The sequence below is a fragment of the Lepisma saccharinum genome, chromosome 30 (assembly GCF_977018435.1).
Source record: "Lepisma saccharinum chromosome 30, izLepSacc3.1, whole genome shotgun sequence".
NCBI lineage: Eukaryota > Metazoa > Arthropoda > Insecta > Zygentoma > Lepismatidae > Lepisma > Lepisma saccharinum.
In genome coordinates this window covers 23,189,349-23,209,573 of record NC_139258.1, presented here as the reverse complement: position 1 = coordinate 23,209,573, position 20,225 = coordinate 23,189,349, and the positions used below count along the sequence as shown (strand labels likewise).

General features: G+C 37.8%; 1 protein-coding gene across 1 annotated transcript in view; it reads right to left on the bottom strand.

Annotated features, from left to right (window-relative positions):
* Window positions 1-10,575: 10,575 nt before the first annotated feature.
* LOC145981797 (alkaline ceramidase 3-like) overlaps window positions 10,576-20,225 on the bottom strand; it is a 31,908-nt gene continuing 22,258 nt past the window's right edge. The window contains exons 5-6 of the mRNA XM_083115219.1: window positions 18,939-19,043; window positions 10,576-15,372 (exon numbers count right to left, since the gene is read on the bottom strand). Coding sequence (XP_082971345.1) covers window positions 15,276-15,372; window positions 18,939-19,043 — 202 coding nt within the window. The 3' untranslated portion in view covers window positions 10,576-15,275. The remainder of the gene's footprint in view (window positions 15,373-18,938; window positions 19,044-20,225) is intronic.

Genomic DNA, 20,225 nt, shown 5'->3' with positions numbered 1-20,225 from the left:
ACGTTAGTTGTGAGAGTTGCTTCAATTCCATTGCCGGCCAAGAATAATGATAGCGCTGAAAGCATAAAATACGGAAATGTGCATGTTTGGCGAGCTATGAGAAAAGTAGATCCTTGTGTTTTCTTTTCGAAATTTGCTCATTTTATGACAACTTTCAAATATAGCCAATGGCGACAGAGGATGAATGATGCTTCAGAAAAATTTATGAAGATTGAAGAAACAACGAAAAAGAAAAACTCATAATTATCAGAGGCTAGGACCCAAGAACCCTGGCTACGCAGCATGTTATGATATTTAAGTATATCACGGATTGCTGCTAAATCCATTCCTAGATATTTGTAATGAATGAACCCCCGTCCCCGCTACGAGAAAAAGAAAGACTATGAAAAACTACAGGATGTGAAACATTCACAATGTAATTGCATTACTTTACATCGCTCTTGGCTGTATTCCAAATGTAGTAAGAGTAGTAGTTTTTTTTTTTTTTGCCAAGGTATAAGTGTATTTGAGCGCAAGGGCTACCTATTTCATCATTTATAAAGAGTTAACTTCGTCGTTACACTAGCACCAGGCACAAATGCGTCAATTTCTATTTCGGTTATTTTACATCACTCTTCTGCCTCTTGAGTTAATCGCGATAATACGGATGAATTATCAATTTATAAAATTGTGACGGGACAAACTCAGTGATACATTCATGCCTGACCAGAATTCGAATCTGGAACATATGACCTCGCTTCGCTAAAAAGGCTGGCAGAAATGTATCGGAAAAGTATAGGAGCACCAAGAACCGGTTTCACGCAGCACAGACGATGAAATCATTTACAGCGACTCGCCGTGGCAGTGTTGCTCGTCACCCCCTCCCCCTCGCTCGCAGATAGCCTAGCCTTCTCAGCACCCCACCTGCTGATTCGTTTCAGGCATATTCCGTCTGGAAAGTTTCTGGCACCCCTCCGACTCCGCCTCCCCCCTTCCAACCATGGTTAATAAATGAGACCCTTGCACTTTCAAAACCCTTATCGCAAGAAAAAGCTGGCATCAATTTTACACCACCATACAATAAGATTTACGCGGGAAATATTTCCTAACATATTTTCTTGATTCGGACTAAGGGCAAATTAAAAATAGTCAAAGGAATTATGCACAAGAGAATTAAATTACTGAAAATATGGAAAAGCGCGATACCGAAATCTGTAATGAGTGCGAATGGAAAATCGAGAAAAAAAAGTATGAAAATATTCGAATAACTAGATTAAGAGAAAAACTTATCACGGCTCGAACAATGCAAATGAAAAAAAAAACGGGAATACGAATTGAAATATATGACAATATGAAGTAGGCTGAAGGAAGCAAATTTTAATAAACGTGGAAAGAAAACATAATCAATGGAGCGCTGGTTCGATTCGCGACGGAAGCTCATATTTGTTGTTCGAATCCCACTCTACACTGTTTGTCCAGATGCATTTACACTTAAAACAAACTTCGTGGAACTTTTTCCAAATCAGATGTCGCCAAAAATTTAAAAACAAAAATAATAACTGTGAAGGAAAAGTGCCGAAAGCGTTATTGCAAAATGAAAAAAAAAAATCTTCACATATTCGTTCGGAAGTGGTAAAAGAATAATAAAAAACTCAAGCATAAATGTTAATAACACTTGTTATTATTACCAGAGACATTCTCAAAATAAACTTGTTGTCCGTTGAAATCAAATCAAGAGGAAAGCAAGATCTCCACCCGGTCGCTTGAATCTCTGGCTAGATTCAAGAGTTGGAAACACTACGCTTCTCGCGAGCTGCTCTTCCTGGCGAAACTAGATGATATAAAATTCCGGGTTGCATAACCGTAAGGGGGGACGTTTCATTCGATTTTGAGTGTACCAGCAAATGGGGAAAAAAATGTTTGCTAGTTAGAACCATAAACGAGCTAAGTACTTATGAGTCAAATCAGCTAACTGATATGTTCTGACTATTACTATGCATATAATCGCAAATTATAAAATAACATTAAAATATCAGGAGAAATTAATTATTAGGCAAGGGATTTATTATAAATGTTCCGACGATTGGGATAGCATTCTGTAATCCTGGGCTTGTTAAAATAAAAAAATGAGTTCGTTCTGATGCAGAAGTGCAGTGCGAGCACGGGAAGTGAAGAAGGGGGGGATAAGCGTGGGAAAATGCTGGATCATGGGATGTTAGCATGTGCAATGTACGTAGCGAGGAGGCTAAAGAGAGTGATAACGGAGTGGAGTGTTAATGAATGTTAGTGGGGTTCTTATGGCACTAGTCGTAGCGGGCTTTGAGCCTAGAGACGGTAATCGTGTCGGTTTTTTCTTTGTTTCTGCCGTCGATGAAAGTAACTTCATAGGAATTCTCGTTAACTTTTCGAAGAATAGTTCCTTCGTACTTATAAGAGGATGTAAAAGTTTTTGACATGCCGGGAATCGGAGTGGCATCTAGAATCCACACATGTTGGCCTGGTTGAGTACTGTATTTGCCTAGAAGTGCAGTATGTGTACTGTTTCTGTTGTTCGAAACGTTTGTGTAAGTTGTCATGAGCGGTCTTACGTATGGATGTCAGCAGTTCAAGTCTTTGTGCGTTCGTCTGGGAGATATTGTCAGGGTTCGAAGGAAGGACTGCGTCTGCTAAGATCCTTGGGTTGTAGCCAAACAAAGTAAAATATGGGCTCTGGAGGGACCCAGAATGGATTGTAATATTATGGCTGAATGTCGCACTAGCTAAATAGTCACACCACGAAACCTTCTTCTCCAACACAAAAACTCTCATGACTTTCTTTAAATAGCTAAATGAACTCTCAACTAGCCCATTCGTGAAATGTGCACAGGTGTCTACATATTTGAGTTGCACGACTGTAATATTAGCTAACTCCCGTAAAAGTAAACTTGAATTGGGTGTTGAGCGATCTAAATAGATCGTTTCCGGGAGGCCATGGACTAGAAAGACTTTCTCAACTAGAGCTGTTGCTATGTTTTGTGCATCATGATTAACCAAAAGAGCTGTAATGACGTATCTAGTACAACTATCAACTACTGATAGAAAATATTTGTATTTGTGCGTTTTAGAAGAGACTAAAGGTCCACAGACGTCAAGATGAATTCGTTGAAAAGGAATTTGGGCAGGTTTAAATGTCTGGAGGGTATGGGGTTTAGAACCTTGTGGTTTCTTTGAGATCTGGCAAGGGATGCAATGTCGAACCTTATCATACACAAATTTCTTCATATTAGGGAAAAAGTAGCGCATAAGCATTAAATTATATGATTTTTGTGCGCCTTGGTGACTTCCATTCATTTTATGTGCATGAATAAGATCGAAAACTTGATTTCTTAATGCGTGGGGGTACAAAGTCTATCCCGACAACCAGTTTTGATTTTATTAGTCCTGTATAAGACGCCATTTTTGAGTACATAAGTATAGGAATGATTTTCTAGCTTAGGATTACTAGCTTGATCTTTGTTTTCTAAAACGTTAATAATGTCTCTTAAATAGGGGTCTTTACGTTGTTCTGAGCTAATATCAAAATCTTCTGCTTGCGTATGAAATACTTGATGAAAGAACAGAGCATCATCATTCTTCATGTCAGGATTAGTCTTTTCAAGCGGTAAGCTTGCACGGGAAAGTGCATCCGCAAGTTCATTTTTACTGGCGCTGACATGCCTTATTTCGAAATCAAAATTTTGAAAATAAAGTGCTCTTCTTCCCAAAATAGAACTAGGGTGTTTAGTTGAACTAAGATAGGATAATCCTTTGTTGTCTGTGAGAACCAGAAATTGTTGATTCATAAGAAAAAATTGAAAGTTTTCAAAACATAATATGCACCTGCAATTTCGAGGGAAAATGTGTCAGCTTTTTTCTCTGTTGGTGTAAAGGCTCGTGAACAATAAGCACATGGATGTAAATTTCCTTCTTCGTCAGACTGTAACAGCGCTCCGCCAATGCCTTCTCCGCTTGCATCTATGAATACATATGAGGGGCGCTTAGGGTCATAGGGGCAGAAGTTATCATTTGTTTTAGTGTTTCGAAACTTTTCTGGTGTTCATCAGTCCATTCAAACTTAACATTCTTTTTGAGAAGCTTGAATAAACATTCTGTCGGTCCTGCAAATCCTTGCACAAATCGCCGAATGAAATTTACAAGTCCTAGAAAACTATGAAGCTTGCGTTTGGTGTTAGGGGTGGGATATTCCAAAATAGCTTTAAGAATATGTTTTGAAATCTTAATTCCCTTTTGAGATACCAGGTTACTGAGGACTTTTACTTCAGTAAAGGCTAGCCTACACTTAGAGGGTGACAATTTAAGGGATGCTTTTCTTAACTTTTGAAACACACTGTCCAGTATGTTAATCATGTGTGGGAGATTTGAGCTGTAAATAATAATGTCATCAGTATAAACAGAAAGTTCTGAACTGTCTATTCCACTAAGGGCAAGCTCGCTTACGCGGTTCATTACACCGGGGGATGTCTTCAATCCCTGGCATAACCGAGCATATCTAAAACTACCAAGATTGTTAATGGAGAAGGTGGTAATGTCCTTAGAATGCTCTGTTAATGAAACTTGAAAAAATGCACTAGATTTGATTTGATTTAGTTTATTTTACTTCGCCTTTTGTGCCTCTTGGCTAACTTGCGAAGATAGGGATGAGTGATAAAATGATGAAATTGATGAATGGACATTCACAAACAACCAAGCCCGACCGGGATTCGAACCCGGGACCCTTGGCATCGCAGCGCGATGTGCTAACCAGTCGGCCACAGGGTCGGGCGAAAAATGCACTAGACATGTCCAAAATGGAGTAGTATTTCTTACCAGCCATCTCTGCCATGATGGTGGGGATATCTGGGGTCTGTAATGATATCGGAGCTATGACTTCATTCAGCGCCCTCATGTCGGAAATAAAACGGTAAGTCATATTGGGTTTCTTGATTAATAGGACTGGGTGTCGATAGGGACTCCCTTCACAGCGTTCTATAATACCTTGGTCTAATAATTTCTGAATTTCCTGTTTAATGGGTTCTCTGTAATGAAAGGGTACAGGGTAGGTTTTGGCATACACTGGGGTGTTATCTGTCAGCTTGATGTCATATTCCAAAATGTTAGTTTTAGTTAATTTATCCCCTGGCCAGAGAAAAACATCTGCATATGTGTATGTTGTTTTACTGTGCTATTTTCATTACAAGCGAATGAAAATGCGACATCTTCGCTGTTATTTTCCCAAATGGAAGTAACGTCACTTAAAATTTCACATGTCGATATTTCACCAAATATCGTGTCAGTTTCCAAAGTTTTTGATCGTGGACTTAACTGAATTGTGTTTGAAAGGGTAGCTTTTCCCGTATACACATTTGCATTTTCAATTTGGTTGAATATGTCATGCGACACCTGGTGAGTTTTGTACTTTGACCTCAAAATACTGTAATTAGGAGTACGTCCTAAATGATGAAGAGTTATTGTATTGTCTTTTAACGACATCTCGCACCTCTGTGTTCGCAAAAAGCCATTTCCTAAAAGTGGAGGGACATTTGTTGAATCTATAATTCTAAACGGGTGCAAATATTTATACTTTCCAATTATGATAGGAAGAACTACAATTTCAGACACACTCAGTTTTGATCCGGACACACCTTGGATTGTGGACTTTACCTTGTAGGTTTTTCTTTCAGAAGGGAGGAGGTGGGAGGAGTAAATTGATATTTGGGAACCCACGTCAATAAGTAAATCTACTTCTTTCCCTTGTATGGTACTATTGATATAATACAAGCCATTTTTCTCAATGATAGGAACTTTGTCTAGTCTACCATTATCTTCGATTTCGTTCCTGCAAGTCGAAGATGATTCTAGTTTAAACTATTATCTCTTTGTGGTTTGTAATAGCAGTTATCGCTCACGTGATTATAGCGACCACAGAACGTACAGGCCGATGGATTTGCATTGTCGCGATTACCCATATTTCGAGTCTGATCGACGTTGAAACCTATTATTTCCCCTAAATTGGCCTCGAGAGTTCGACCTAAAGTTTCCTCTTGGATTAGCCCTATAATTACCTCTGTAGGAAACGGAGTTATTATTCCCCTTGTTTTGAACTCTATTACCTCTATCATGTGCGCTCTGATTAGCATTTTTCGCGAATTCCAGAACATTTGAGCAGAAATTAAGCAAGGATGATGAATTTAATGGTTCTACACAAGAGTGCAACGACATGCTTGCAAGCTGCGATGAAAGCTTATTTACATCAGCACCAGAGGCAGTATTGTGAGTGTGTTCCACGTTGGCCACAGCTGGTGGTGCCACGCAGTGGGGAATTTCGGAACTTGGTTGAGAAGCCGCGACAGGCTGTGGAGCGGATAACTGAGAGGAGAAATTGTGTCCTTGATAAACTGTCTGGGAGGGAATGACTGGAGCAGGAGTTGATTGCAGACTTTGGACTTGATGAGCGGGGTGTGGCGGGAGAAAGGTTGGATTCTGGTTATATGCTACAAATTGCTGAGGCGGGTTCGGCAGATTACTTGGGAGGGGGGAGTAAACCTGTGCATGAGAACAGCTGTGAAGTGGCGTCTGGGTCAATGTCTGATGCAAGCTTGCTTGCGCTATTGCTTGATCAATTTCATACTTCTCCTCCATCATACGGGAATTAATCAATAACTGTTGGCGTTCGAAATTTTGTAGGTGGGCTATTAATTCCTCTGTTTTGACAAAGTGCTTATTAGTTAAACAACCAATGTATTTGGCTCGCAGTCCCGTGATTATATAGGATAGAGTCTGTTCTTCAGTGGCGTTCGGGAAATATTGCTGGACTAATGCCTTCTTAGCAATAACATAGGCGTTAATTGGTTCTGTAAGTAGCTGCTTTCTTGCTAGAACGATTTGAACGGGCTCAGCAGACAGATAAGAGCCTCTGAACAATGTACTTAGTTCATTTTTGATGTGTGTATATGTCAGGTCTGCAAAGTTAGGTCGTTTCTGTATATCGTGAAAGTAAGTCAAAGCTATGTCAGTCAAAAATAAAGGCAACATCTCTTTACGCTTAGCTTCCAACCATCCCACAGCGTGTGCTACATTTTGAAGCTTGAGGAAAAAGGGTTTGACTTCTTTGGGGTCGTTTCCGCTAAAAGGCGTCGGATATAACACAGTTGGGATTGGAGTGGTCATGTCAGTGGTGGGAATTTCTACAGTAACGTTATCAGGGCTATTAATATTGTTAGAGGTAGTAGTAACGTTAGTTGGGGTGCTTGCTAAGGGTTGGTGTCGGGTTCTGCTGGGTGTTTCTAATCCTAGTACAAATTGAGGGTAGTTTCTGTTAGCAGATCTTAACTGTGTTAAAGGAGGGGAGGGGGCTGGTGATAAAGGTTGTGATTTTACTGGCTTCGCCGTAATTGCAGTAGCTAACTCTATGATTTGGTCGAGGGAGGCATCTAGGTGCTCGTGCAATGCTATCTGTGACGTATGCATAGACTAAAGTTCGTTGTGCTGACCAAGGAACAAATGAAAGTATGGGTATGCAGTTATTTATTTCATTAATATGTCGTCTGTCAAATAAATATAAGCAATTGTTTTCATTCCTGTGTGAATGATGCTCAAATACGTCCAGAATGAATGTTATGCAGAAGAACTAGATTTTGTTGGGGGGGGGGGGGACTCGGCACAAAAAGAAAAGAAGGGTTGCATTCCATAGGGTAATATACAAAATTGTCACTGGGTCTGACACATCTTAAGCGTACTGTGGGAGTATGAAATTGTAACTACTAAAAATTTACTTTCAAAAATGCTCCCAAAGTGGGAGGGGGAGGTGGAGACTAATTTAATTTAAAGCAATTTGTACAGAAGGGTACTCAATTGCAAAAAGGGCCTGAAGCACCTCCACCATGTTGTAATCCCGTCTTACCTGGGGTCTGAGGTCACAGGGATGCTTCAATAATACATTTTAGGTAGAGCTTAATTGTACCTGTCAGCTGAACCTGCTCCGATTAAAAGGAAAGAGATATGGAAGGTTGAATTTAAAGGTTATTTACGCTTGTTCATACCTGGCAGGCGAGTGATGTTCTTGTCCAGAAGCTTCTTGCAGACCGAATTGTGACTCATGCCAAGGTTCGATTCCGTGACCCTTGGCTCACTGATCCGAGTGATCCCGCGCAACTCGCTGCATGCTTATGCAGCCGTAACTTCGTGTACCGTCGTCGTAGTTCTGTAAGTTGTAATGTGTCATAGAGAAATCCAAGTGTAATCAGAGACTAATGAGAGTTCGATGAGACAAATAATCCATATGAGAGCGAGCTTCCTTTTAAAATCTTAGGCTTCGAAAGGTTGTTAAATCTTTCGAACATGCTGGATCTTGTTTAGATCCACACATTTGCCTTTCAGTCATTGCTTCATGGAAGTTACAAAGTTTGCGCATTCTTGGGATCGGCCGCTGGTCAGACAATTCCAGGAAATATACAAGCGTAAATATTCTCTTGACAAGGTTTTCTCGTATTCGTAATCTCCATATCTCTTCAATATATATATATACACACACACACACACACATATATACCATGCAAAATTTGCATTTGACAAAAATTATAACACACAGTACTTTATTGCAAAATTTGCCATTTTACATGTCTAATACATATTTAAAGTAGGCAGCCGTAATAGGGAATAAAACATAACAAAACAATTATTGACTTAATAACAAATATAACAAGCTTATTTTATACATATCAACAAGGATAATAAACTTCCAAAGAGCATTGCGTACACTAAATCTAATGATGAAATGGATACATCATATGTGGAGGATGGACAACAGGGGGATTGCACTCTTAGGATACAGGAACTAAGAGGTTTGAATAAGGCAGTTTTTAACATGCATCCTTTAAACAACAGATGTTGTACAAAGTAGCATCAGGTACATACAGACATGAAAAAAATTGACAATGTTGTCTTTTTTTATAGTCTAGATAAGCATCTATGTCTGATACTCTGAAAAAATGACATTTTAAAAAGTATCTTGATAAAATATCCATCACAGTGAATTGTACAATGTATCGAAGATACAACATGTAACAATCAAATGTCAGAAATTGCTGTTGTAATATTTGTGACAGAAACTACTTGCATTTTGTACAAATTGGTAAGAAAACTGGAAGTCTGTTAACAAGACATAAATATCATGCTGTTTACTTTTTGGGAACTGCCACATTAGTAGTGGAACCTCGATTTTGAACTTCTCAGGGGACCAACCTGAAATACCTTAAAATGCGGGAAAATGTAAAAACAAGGAAAACTTTACATTTTTCTCTCTTCGGATCATCATCATGTGGGAAAATGTAGTCAGGGTACCCGTGTAACTACAATCTAACTGTGAACCAATCATTATTGATAAATCTTATCTGGCTACTTCACATTATTCAACACAACAATATTTTTTTCTGTTGACCATTTCTTCTACTTTTGACTTTTTTTCACAAAATACTGCCAACTCCTGTATTTTCATTGATTTGAGACACTTCATGATTGTTCAAGTTTCAAAGTATTAATTTTTGATTAAATATTTGATTTTAAAAAATTGAATAATGCAATTGTTTATGATTTTTTTTAAAATTCTAATAAGCTGTTTAGTTCTTTTTTGTTGTTGTTCTAGAGATACACGAATAAAGTTCTAACCAAGTGGGAGCACTTTTGAGCATAATCTCAAGTTTTCATTCATATTTTGCCATATTTTTTAATTTTGGTTATCTCCTAAAAATGCATGTTTGCACGTGGCATGCAAGCCCCGTCTTTCTAACTCACTAACAATGCAGGGCATCGTTTGGCCTAAAGAGAGGAATTGTAGCTTCCCTGAAAACATGATTCGAACAAGTGTTCTCGGGATGCCGATTTAACCCAAGAACACTTAGTTTAAAGATGTTTACGAGTTAGTGAAATGACTCTTGCAGGGGCTGGTGTTGATTGTTGAAGCATCTCGCAAATAAGACACAGTATTTATTAACCCTAGAACACTACCATATGTAAAATTTACGTATGCTTTGTGCTAAAATCCCTTCCCTACCTCCCACCTAGCAGTGCCTCGAGCAGTCTGTCAGCCATAAGGCAGCACTGTGGTAAGGAGAGTTCAAGCGCTGATCGTCTTGATTTGGTATGTTATGTTGTGCACTGTACGTCAATTTTACGTAGCTCTAGTAAAACGAGAAAAAGCTTTCATGTAATTTGGACATTCGTAAATTCGACTTGGATAGTTAGATTTTGAAAACAAAAGTTTAAAAGCATGCACTATTTTCTTGTAAGACTTTAAAATTACATTCCTTCTTTATTTACAGTGCTATGAATATTATTATTGTTTGTTTTTCAGTGTTCAAACTTTTCGCCTTCATTCTTAATGTACATACAGGCTTGCCAATCAAGACATTCTCTTAAAATATTCTATGTTAAATAAAACCATATATATAAATAAACAAAATAATATTCACGAAGAATCATCATCTTGTTTTCATGATGTAGAGGTTGCGTTAAAAATACCGGGTGGCCAGAATTAAAGTTACCCACTCAGAGCCCTCTGTAGCCTGTTTGAGGCATCGTAGAACTCTGAAATTTGGTGAATCCAGTATGCAGACCACGGGGAAGAGGATAGCGATATATAAAAAATAGTTCAATTTTCTGCCACCAGGTTAAAATGTGGCACTGTACTTCCATGATGGGTTGTAATAATGACGTAAACTGCTCCAATTGGTTATGAATTTACCTTTACCTTGCAATAAACGAGAGATTATTTTCTCGCAACTTCCGGCCACTAACAAATGTCTCATTATTACAGCACCACATTTCAACTCTTCCCCATGGTCTGCATAGTGGATTCACCAAATTTCAGAGTTCTACGATGCCTCAAACAGGCTACAGAGGGCTCTGAGTTGGGTAACTTAAATTCTGGCCACCCTGTAGATTCCTTCATGTACGTAAAATTTACGTACCGCTAGTTACACTGCAATATTGGAACACGATAGTATTCAAGGGTTAATTTATATCAAAACAAGTTGTTCATTTTTGTAAATTGATCCCAAAACCTTTGATTTTTCACAATACTATAGTAATAAATACCACAAAAGAAAATTATTGTTCAACACAGTAATGCTTGTTCATCCATTATGATATCCTAAGCATTGTATTTGGAATTCTTCAATTATAGAAGTGCATTAGAAGTATGGTATTCCATAAAATGTGTTAGGCCAATTTGAAAATGCCATAGCAACAGCTTTGATTTTAAAGAATTGGTGATTGCTCTTTAGGCATCGTGTACAAATGAAAGAACCAAGCGGTTGATGCCACATCGTAACGAATACATCAAACCCAAAAATGCAACCATCTTAAATTAAAACAAAATGGAATATACTTATCACAAAAATGAAAACGGCTTGTGATGGTAAAATGCAGTGAAAATGTCCGGAACCAAAGAAACAATGTAGAAGCAGAGAGACTACGTCACAATGAAGTAAACATGAGCAATAATGTTGAGACTTGTTTGTGTGCGTATATGCCTTAAAAACAAATCACTTTTATGCAACCTTACTTGCAACAAAGATCTTGATTACAGTGCATGTTTTACACCAATCTACCACCCACATGGAAAAAACAAAAGGAATGCATTTTAAAAATTGGAATTCAATTTTAAAATACATTTTTTATAAACAGGGTTTATCTCTTAGAAATAATTACCTTTCATATAAAAAATAAAAGAAAAAATTGGGCTTCATACAGAAATTTCGCTTTTACCACTTATTACTTAGTACCCAACTCATTCCTTGAAATGCCACATTCATTTTATTAACTACCAGCTGAAGCCTTATTATTTTTTCATTGTAAAAATCGAAAATTTCACTTAATTTTATCTAATGAATTTCAGTCATTTTGCACAATTTCTGGAACACCAGAAAGTCATGGGAATTTGTTACAAAAGTTTGCTGTTTATTGTTTGTTGATATATGCCAGTCCACAGCATATATATCATGGCATATATACAGTAATAAAAACCTATTTTCGTATCCCCATTTAGAGAATCCTGCTTTATTTCAAGCAAGTGAAACCTCCTGAAATCCAATTCATAACTGGTTCTCTGTCAGTAAACAAAATCATGCTTCACTGTATCTGAGCAACTTTTTAGTGAACCCTTTACCTTTTTAATGTGTTGTGAAAAACCATGCAATTTTAACGATTTTCAGAGGCTCTTTATGCCTTTTTTTAACTGTAAGGTAAGAACGAACTTGATAAGGGGATTTTCCCCCATTTGTAGGGTGTAAAATGGCCAAGTGTGCGAACGCACCCAAAATTTTAATTCACTACTCACTTATGTTTTCATAAACTTATGCTGGAAAAAAGGTGCAAATCCATAAACTATGAATTTTCTAATGTTTGTGTTTCAAATTACAAACCCGAAAAGATTGAGAACAAAACAACAAAATTATTTTAACCTCAAAGTTCAGTTTTCATTAGTGCTATTTTAATCTCATCTCTCATATGAACCTTTCCAATTGTGCACCGTACAGAAATGTTATTATGTAGGTTATTTAACATCATTTTTCTAGCTTACTATGTTAATACCATTGAATGAGGATTGTATGAATTAGATGATGAAAGAATGATACAATGAAACATGTCCTAGCCTTGAGGGAGAAGGGGGGATGATCAAGCCACTGATATTACAACAAACAAGAAAAATAACAATTATTACTGCAAATTATACTGGTCGCATTTCCAGCTGGCGGCTGGGAAACAGCAAATTAGCGATCAGCTGAGATCTCTTTGACTGCCATCGAAAATTTTCGAGTCACAAGGCACCGAACATTGTTAGCGGGACGAAACAAATTATTATTGGATACACCACACGTTGCCAAACACACTGTAAAGCAGAAGAGTTCTACGACAATGATATCATCAGCACCAGAAATCAATGGAGGTACAACTGCACACGTGGCCCTGCACAATGAAGTTTACGGAACGACCACCCGCAGGTCCATATGCAATTGGCAAAAACAGAAGTATGCTTGGCAATGTTGCTTCGATGTTACCCCTTCAGAGTTTGTTTACATTGACACCCATCGAGCCACACACCCCTGAAGACAATTGGGGGACAGAAAGAGCCATTAAGGTTAGCCGCCAGCTGGAAATGCAACCATTATAATACCTTCTGTCAAAAAAGTACCGGGAATTTGTAATTTAAAAGGCCGGCGCAAATGATTTTTAAAATCTTTCTTTTTCGTAAGTTGGTAGCTCTGTACTTAATTACTATGCCAAACATGAGCGCAATCTGTCAACCAGTTTGAATCAGTCCACTTCAGTAGTGCATCCCGATTTTTACAATGAAGGACATTATTGAACAAAGAGTTTGCCTTAAATTTTGTGTTGCGAACGGAATTTCGTGTGCTGACTCGCTCAAAATGTTAGAAAAGACTTATGGTGAATGAGTTTTATCAAAAACACAGGCTTACAAGTGGTACAAAGCGTTCAAGGAGGGCCGAGAGACCGTCGAAGACATTCTGGATGACCTTCGACCTTTTCAACCGATGAAAACATTGAAAAAATGAAAGAAATTGTGATCGATAATCGCCATTCCAGTTTAAGAGAGATAGCTAGTGGCCTTAACATTTCTCACGAGTCTGTTCGTTCGATTTTGGTAGATATTTTGGGCAAGAGACGCATCGCCGCACGGCTTGTTCCAAAAGAGCTGAATTTTCTTCAAAAACAGTACCGTGAGCAGGTCTCTTTAGACATGCTGGATCGTGCCAATTCTGATCCCACATTCATGGAATGCATCATAACTGGTGACGAGACATGGGTCTACGAGTTTGACATGCAAACAAGTCAACAGTCATCAGAATGAAGGACAAAGACGAGCTGAAACCGAAAAAACCACGTCAAAGTCGCTCAAAAGTCAAGGTGATGCTCATTGTTTTCTTCGATATTTCTTCATGAATTCGTTCCAGAGGGACAGACGGTCAATAAAGAATACTATTTGGCCGTATTGAAGCGTTTGCGTGAGAAAATCCGTCAGAAACGGCCAGATTTGTGGAAGAACAATTCGTGGATTTTACACGACGATAATGCGCCATCGCATAGAGCGACAGTTGTGACCGAATTTAAGGCGAAAAACACAATAAATACCATCGAACAAACACCGTATTCACCAGATCTGGCCCCGTGTGACTTCTTTTATGTTTCCAAAACTAAAATTGCTGCTCCGGGGTACCCGTTTTGACTCGATTGAAGCCATACAGCAAAATTCGTGGAAGGAGCTGAAGGCCATACCGGAAAGCGCTTATAAAAAGTGTTTTCAAGACTGGAAAAATCACTGGCATATGTGTGTTGCATCAAATGGGGCCTACTTTCAAGGCGACAAAATAAATAGTGATGAATAAATTAAAATTGTGCATTTTATTTAACGATTCCCGGTACTTTTTTGACAGAATATAATAATAAACTGAATGCAATATTAATACATCCTTGGGAGGCTCTTCTTGATCCACCAGATGAGTGAATATCCGGAATAATTGTTTTCCTTTTCTTTTTCACATTTCATACAATTAATACTGAGAAGTTGTTAACTGTTACATACCTTACTCAAGGAAAAAAAAAAGTGTTAAAAATTAGGGGGAAATTTTGGTCATGATGGTAACGTTGTGTGATGTTTTGCATAAAAATCTCATTTTCGGAATTTTGAAAAGTCATGAGACTCTGGTATTCCTTGCGCTAAATGGTTGAACATAAAAATATGAATGTCTACCCTGCTTCCTGCAATTTACACTCACATTGTTTGAGCAAATTCATTTTTGTTTGGAAATTTTGCTGGAATGCTTATTAAATAAACTTTATTTCTATTACTGATTATCAAAATGATAAACATTCTCCACAGACACTGGAGAATCAAAGAATGCATTAATGTCTATAAACCATTAATTATGATAAGTTAAAAATCACAATCAACCAATATGGTAATGCAAGCAATAAATCATGTACACACCTTTATGGACATAAGATAGTGAAAAAATAACATCAAATCTTTAACAACACAAATATTTAAATTATTGTAAGTAATTGTACCCAACATTGATCAGTATATAAGAGAGCTGAAATCAAATTGTTCAACAACTGGATGAATGTAAAAATACATACACCTCTAATGGTATAAAAATATATAGCTGCAAAAAAAACTACTTTTTCTTAGGTTGCTTAAGGTTCACTTACTTGGAAACACTGTTCACAAGTATAAAAGCACTAGAAAGTAAGCAAAGGCTCTATACTTCCTTTGAACTCTCTCGTTTAATTGAAAGACCCAGCTTGGTGCAACAAACCTTGCAATTCTCCTTCAAGAAATTACTCCTTGCGTGGATTCTGTAATTTAAAAAGAATTATTACAATTTTGGCAAAAAAAAATTTCCAGGAAAAACATTATACAATGGTGCCTTACAAAACAAATGCCTCACACGATGAACGCTCCACTAACAAACATATGCACGAGCCACAAAATGTCATGTTTGAGTTTATAAAGTCCACTTTATGCACAGTAAGGCTAATCGGGACTGGACCTACAGTTTAAAGTGGGATCTGAACCACTATGTGCCTCCACTGGGTATCGAACCCGGGACGCCTTGATTATAAGGCAAAGACGTTACCACTACACCACCAGAGAGGTCTTGGAAATGCTAGGAATTTAATAATTAATATGTTGTAGAAAATATAGCACATACACTACTATATGTATGTATATACAAAGTATTTCATGTATTATCATCATCACACATGATTAACTCCTCAGCAGGCATGATTCATTATCTAATGAAAGGAGGCACACGGAGTAATATACTTTATACACATGCAGCGACCTGGTTACAATTGCATTAAAAGAACTAACCAAAATGTCGAAAGCCAAAATAACAATACATGAAATACTTTGTACGTACATACATACAGTAGTGTATGTGCTATATTTTCTACATTTTTCTAGCATTTCCAAGACTTCTCTGGTGGTGTAGTGGTAACGTCTTTGCCTTATAATCAAGGGGTCCCGGGTTCGATACCCAGTGGAGGCACATAGTGGTTCGGATCCCACTTTAAACTGTAGGTCCAGTCCCGATTAGCCTTACTGTGCATCATAAAGTGGACTTAAAACAACAAATCAAACAATCAAACATAGCCATAGCATATGGTTTGCACATAGATCTATGAAATCTAAAAAAAAAAAAAAAGGTAAAGTGCTCCCCTGTGCATAGCACCACGCCATGAAGGCGTATAGGGGGTGTGGGGGTAACGCCCCACACTTTCTTGATCCGGTCGTGAGTGGGGATGATGTGATCAGTATCATGCCCCTGACCGCCTTTACCCCCCAGGGTTTCCCCCAGGTACCCATGTTATTCGATGCTGGGTGGGCGCCGGGGCCGCTTCCACCGTTAGAAAAGTTCCCGGATTTGAACCGGCCGGGGATCGAACCCGGGACCTTGAGCATGGTAGTCAGACGCGTTACCGACTGAGCCACCGCGGCCATTTAATCTAAAATTAAAAACGTTATCGTTAAATTGTGGACTGAAAATGCTCTTTACACTAGGGATGGCTCCGAAAAATTAGGATCCGGATCCGAGAGTTTCGTATCTCAATCCCATTATAATATTACCACACCTTAAAAGGTATTATGATCTTCGATTACAAAGAAATTTTTCATTAGTTAGTCCTACAAGAATTTTTTTCAAGTGTTGTTCCTAAAATACTTTGCTACGCATCGGCTAACACACTCGGGCATAAAAATAATCTTACTTTTTTAACATATAATGTCAGAGGTGATTTTGTAAATTCCATTGAACGAATATGTATTCATTCGAATGTATTGGAAATGGAAACACACATAAATGTGAGACATTCCATTCCAGGATGAAACCATTAACACATTTAACAAGATAGAAATGTTATACAAAAATTATACAATTGTTCTACAGTTACAGTTTTACAAATTAAAATAAAACATTATATGCAGTGTTATATAATTACAAAGTGTAAGACTAACAAGGGAGGTTATCTAAGTGTCCCCCTCCGATTTCCATGAAACTTGGCAGGTGTATAGTGGGGCCCAATGGAAAAAAATACTCTTCTTTTTTTTGTTTCAGCTAAAAAACTGTTTTAGGCGGCAAAACCCCCTCAAATGTCAAGATGAGGACAAATTGAAGTGAGGATCTGACCCCTGTGTCCCCCTCCGATTTCCATGAAACTTGGCAGGTGTGTGTATAAACGGGCCCAAAGGAAGAAATACGTGTTTTTTTTGTTTCGGCTAAAAACTGATTTAGGGGGCAATCCCCCTCAAATGTCAATATGAGGACAAATTTAAGTGGGCATTTGACCTATGTGTCCCCCTCCGATTTCCATGAAACTTGGCAGGTGTGTGAATAAACGGGCACAAATGAAGAAATATGTGTTTTTTTGTTTCGGCTAAAAAACTGTTTTAGGGGGCAACCCCCCTCAAATGTCAAGATGAGGACAAATTGAAGTGGGGATCTGACCCCCTGTGTCCCCCTCCGATTTCCATGAAACTTGGCAGGTGTGTGAATAAACGGGTACAAATGAAGAAATATGTGTTTTTTTGCTTCGGCTAAAAAACTGTTTTAGGAGGCAACCCCCCTCAAATGTCACAATGAGGACAAATTTAAGTGGGCATTTGACCCCTGTGTCCCCCTCCGATGTCCATGAAACTTGGCAGATTTATAGAGGGGCCAAGAGGAAGAAATAAGTGTTCTTCTTTGTTTCGGCTAAAAATCTGTTCTAGGGGGCAACCTCCCCTCAAATGTCAAGATGAGGACAAATTGAAGTAAGGATCTGATCCCTGTGTCCCCCTCCGATTTTCATGAAACTTCGCAGGTGTATAGAGGGGCCCAAAGGAAGAAATACGTGTTTTTTTTTTTTGTTTCGGCTAAAAAACTGTTTTAGGGGGCAAAACCTGCCTTAAATGTCAAGATGAGGAAAAATTGACGTGGGGATCATCTGACCCCTGTGTCCCCCCCCCCCCCCCCCCCGATTTTCATGAAATTTGGCAGGTGTATAGCTTCCAAAGAAGCAGCGCATGTTGGATGGCAAAACGGATCCGGAATCAACCGGATCCGGATCTGGCCATCCCTACTTTACACAACATATCTAGGTTGAAAGTTGACAATTTTAACTTTTTAATAGTTTTGATTTAAGCAATATAGTTTGATACAAGAACATCTTTTAAAATTGTACATGAAAAAATATGTAAAATTTAAATTTTGTTTGTTAAACATAGAATTGATTGAGTTGGTGTTTTAAGTCCACTTTATGCACAGTAAATGGGCCTACAGTCTAAAGTGGGATTTGAACCACTATGAGCCTCCACCGGGTATCGAACCCGGGACCCCTTGATTACAAGGCGATGACACTACCACTGCACCATCTAGGAGGCCCATACACACAAAAGAAATTCAACATTAAAAAAAATATATAGTGCTTACCATGTCCTTTGTTATGTATAGATTTCATTAATGCGACAATTAAACATATAAGAACATTTTACAGAACAGTCTTTAAGCATCCGAAGTTTCTTTTTTTCAGATTAGGAATATTTTTATATTCCACATTGGTGTCCATTGTTCAAAAAGCATTTTAGTGCAGTAAAATAAATTTTTCTGGGGCTATCAAAACAGAACTTGAAAGTGATACATTTACATGAAATACATTTGAAGCTACTAAATACACATTACTCTCATAATTATAATTATTCTATTGTGCTTACTACTACAGAGATTTATATCAGTCATAATAATAATAAAAAATATCCCAGTTTATAACAAATTTTAATGAAGATAGAGTTGGTGAAAAATGAAGGAACTGTTAACTAATTTCAAAGCTAAAAAAACAAATTAGCAACCTTGCATAAGCATATTATTTCAATAAATACTCACGTGAAAAGCACATGGAGGTAAGTGGCATATCCTGCCATGATATGCCACCATGCATGCAACTGTGTGAACGGTCTCAGGGGAGATGGCAGTATCTGTCTCGCTGATCTGTGAAAGGAGAAAGAATAGGATTCGTCCACAAATCATACCTGTTACTATTCATGAACAATAGCATCAATACCAAAGACATATAAATCCATGCACATTATAACTTTCACAGTGATAACCTTCTAAGAGGGAGAACATGTCGTCCGTCCAATGACATAACGACCTATCTAATTTTTTCCAACTTTTCAAGAGAAGCAAAAAACGTTTTCGCATACACTTTCGTAGATGTTTGTGAAAAAACTATTTACCCCATAACAAATTTTGTTTTGTCATTAAATTGTATTATGTTTGTGCTGTAAAATAGTGTGGTTGAATGTTACATGTGTTGCGTTACGTGCTTGAAATTTCATAATTTCTTGACATACGTCGGTATGTCAGATCAAAATAATTACTCACACAGAAATATCTTTGAGATACGCCATGCAAATTAGTATCAAGTTACAGCTTCATGATTTGAGAAATTTTCTTTTTTTAGTCAAAATGTGAGCAAAACTATATAACATTTATGTTTTTATTGTTCATGACGCTTTTTTTTTTTAAAGTGAATGGTTATTTTTAGTTTGAAGTTCATTAGATTTACATGCTTTAAGTACGTGTACAAATTACAAAACTCTTCACTACAAGTACAATTAAAAAGCTATACATGCAAAATTACTACATAACAAGAGTACAATATTAGGAGATAATTTGGCTACATTACATAAACATCAATAAAACATTTTTGTGGAATAGAGTGGACAAATTTGCGTAAAAGTTTTTGCAGTCGTTGTCTAGAACAACGGGAAAAGAACCTTCACACATTGACAATGAATCTGCATATTTCTCTTGCGCTATTTTCACAGATTCTTTGTTCAATGGAGGTGGCATTCTCGCAGCTATATCTTTAGTATTACATCTCTTTACTACGATTTTTGCAGGATTCTCTTGCAGTAAACTTGTTTTTATGTAGATAGTATCTGGCTTGTTGCTCTGCAATCGTAGTTCACGAATATCTTTCCAACTGAACTTAATACCATCATCGGTCTTCTTAAGATGGAGAAGCCTCAGATCTTCAGCAATTGCCTTAAAATTCAGAAAATCTTCCATCTGCATTGTGTGCACGATGTAAGGATGGTTTCTTCGGGTTAGTTTTATGATGGGTGCAAGCTGAGAGTGGACAAATATCTCTCCAACTTTCCGTAA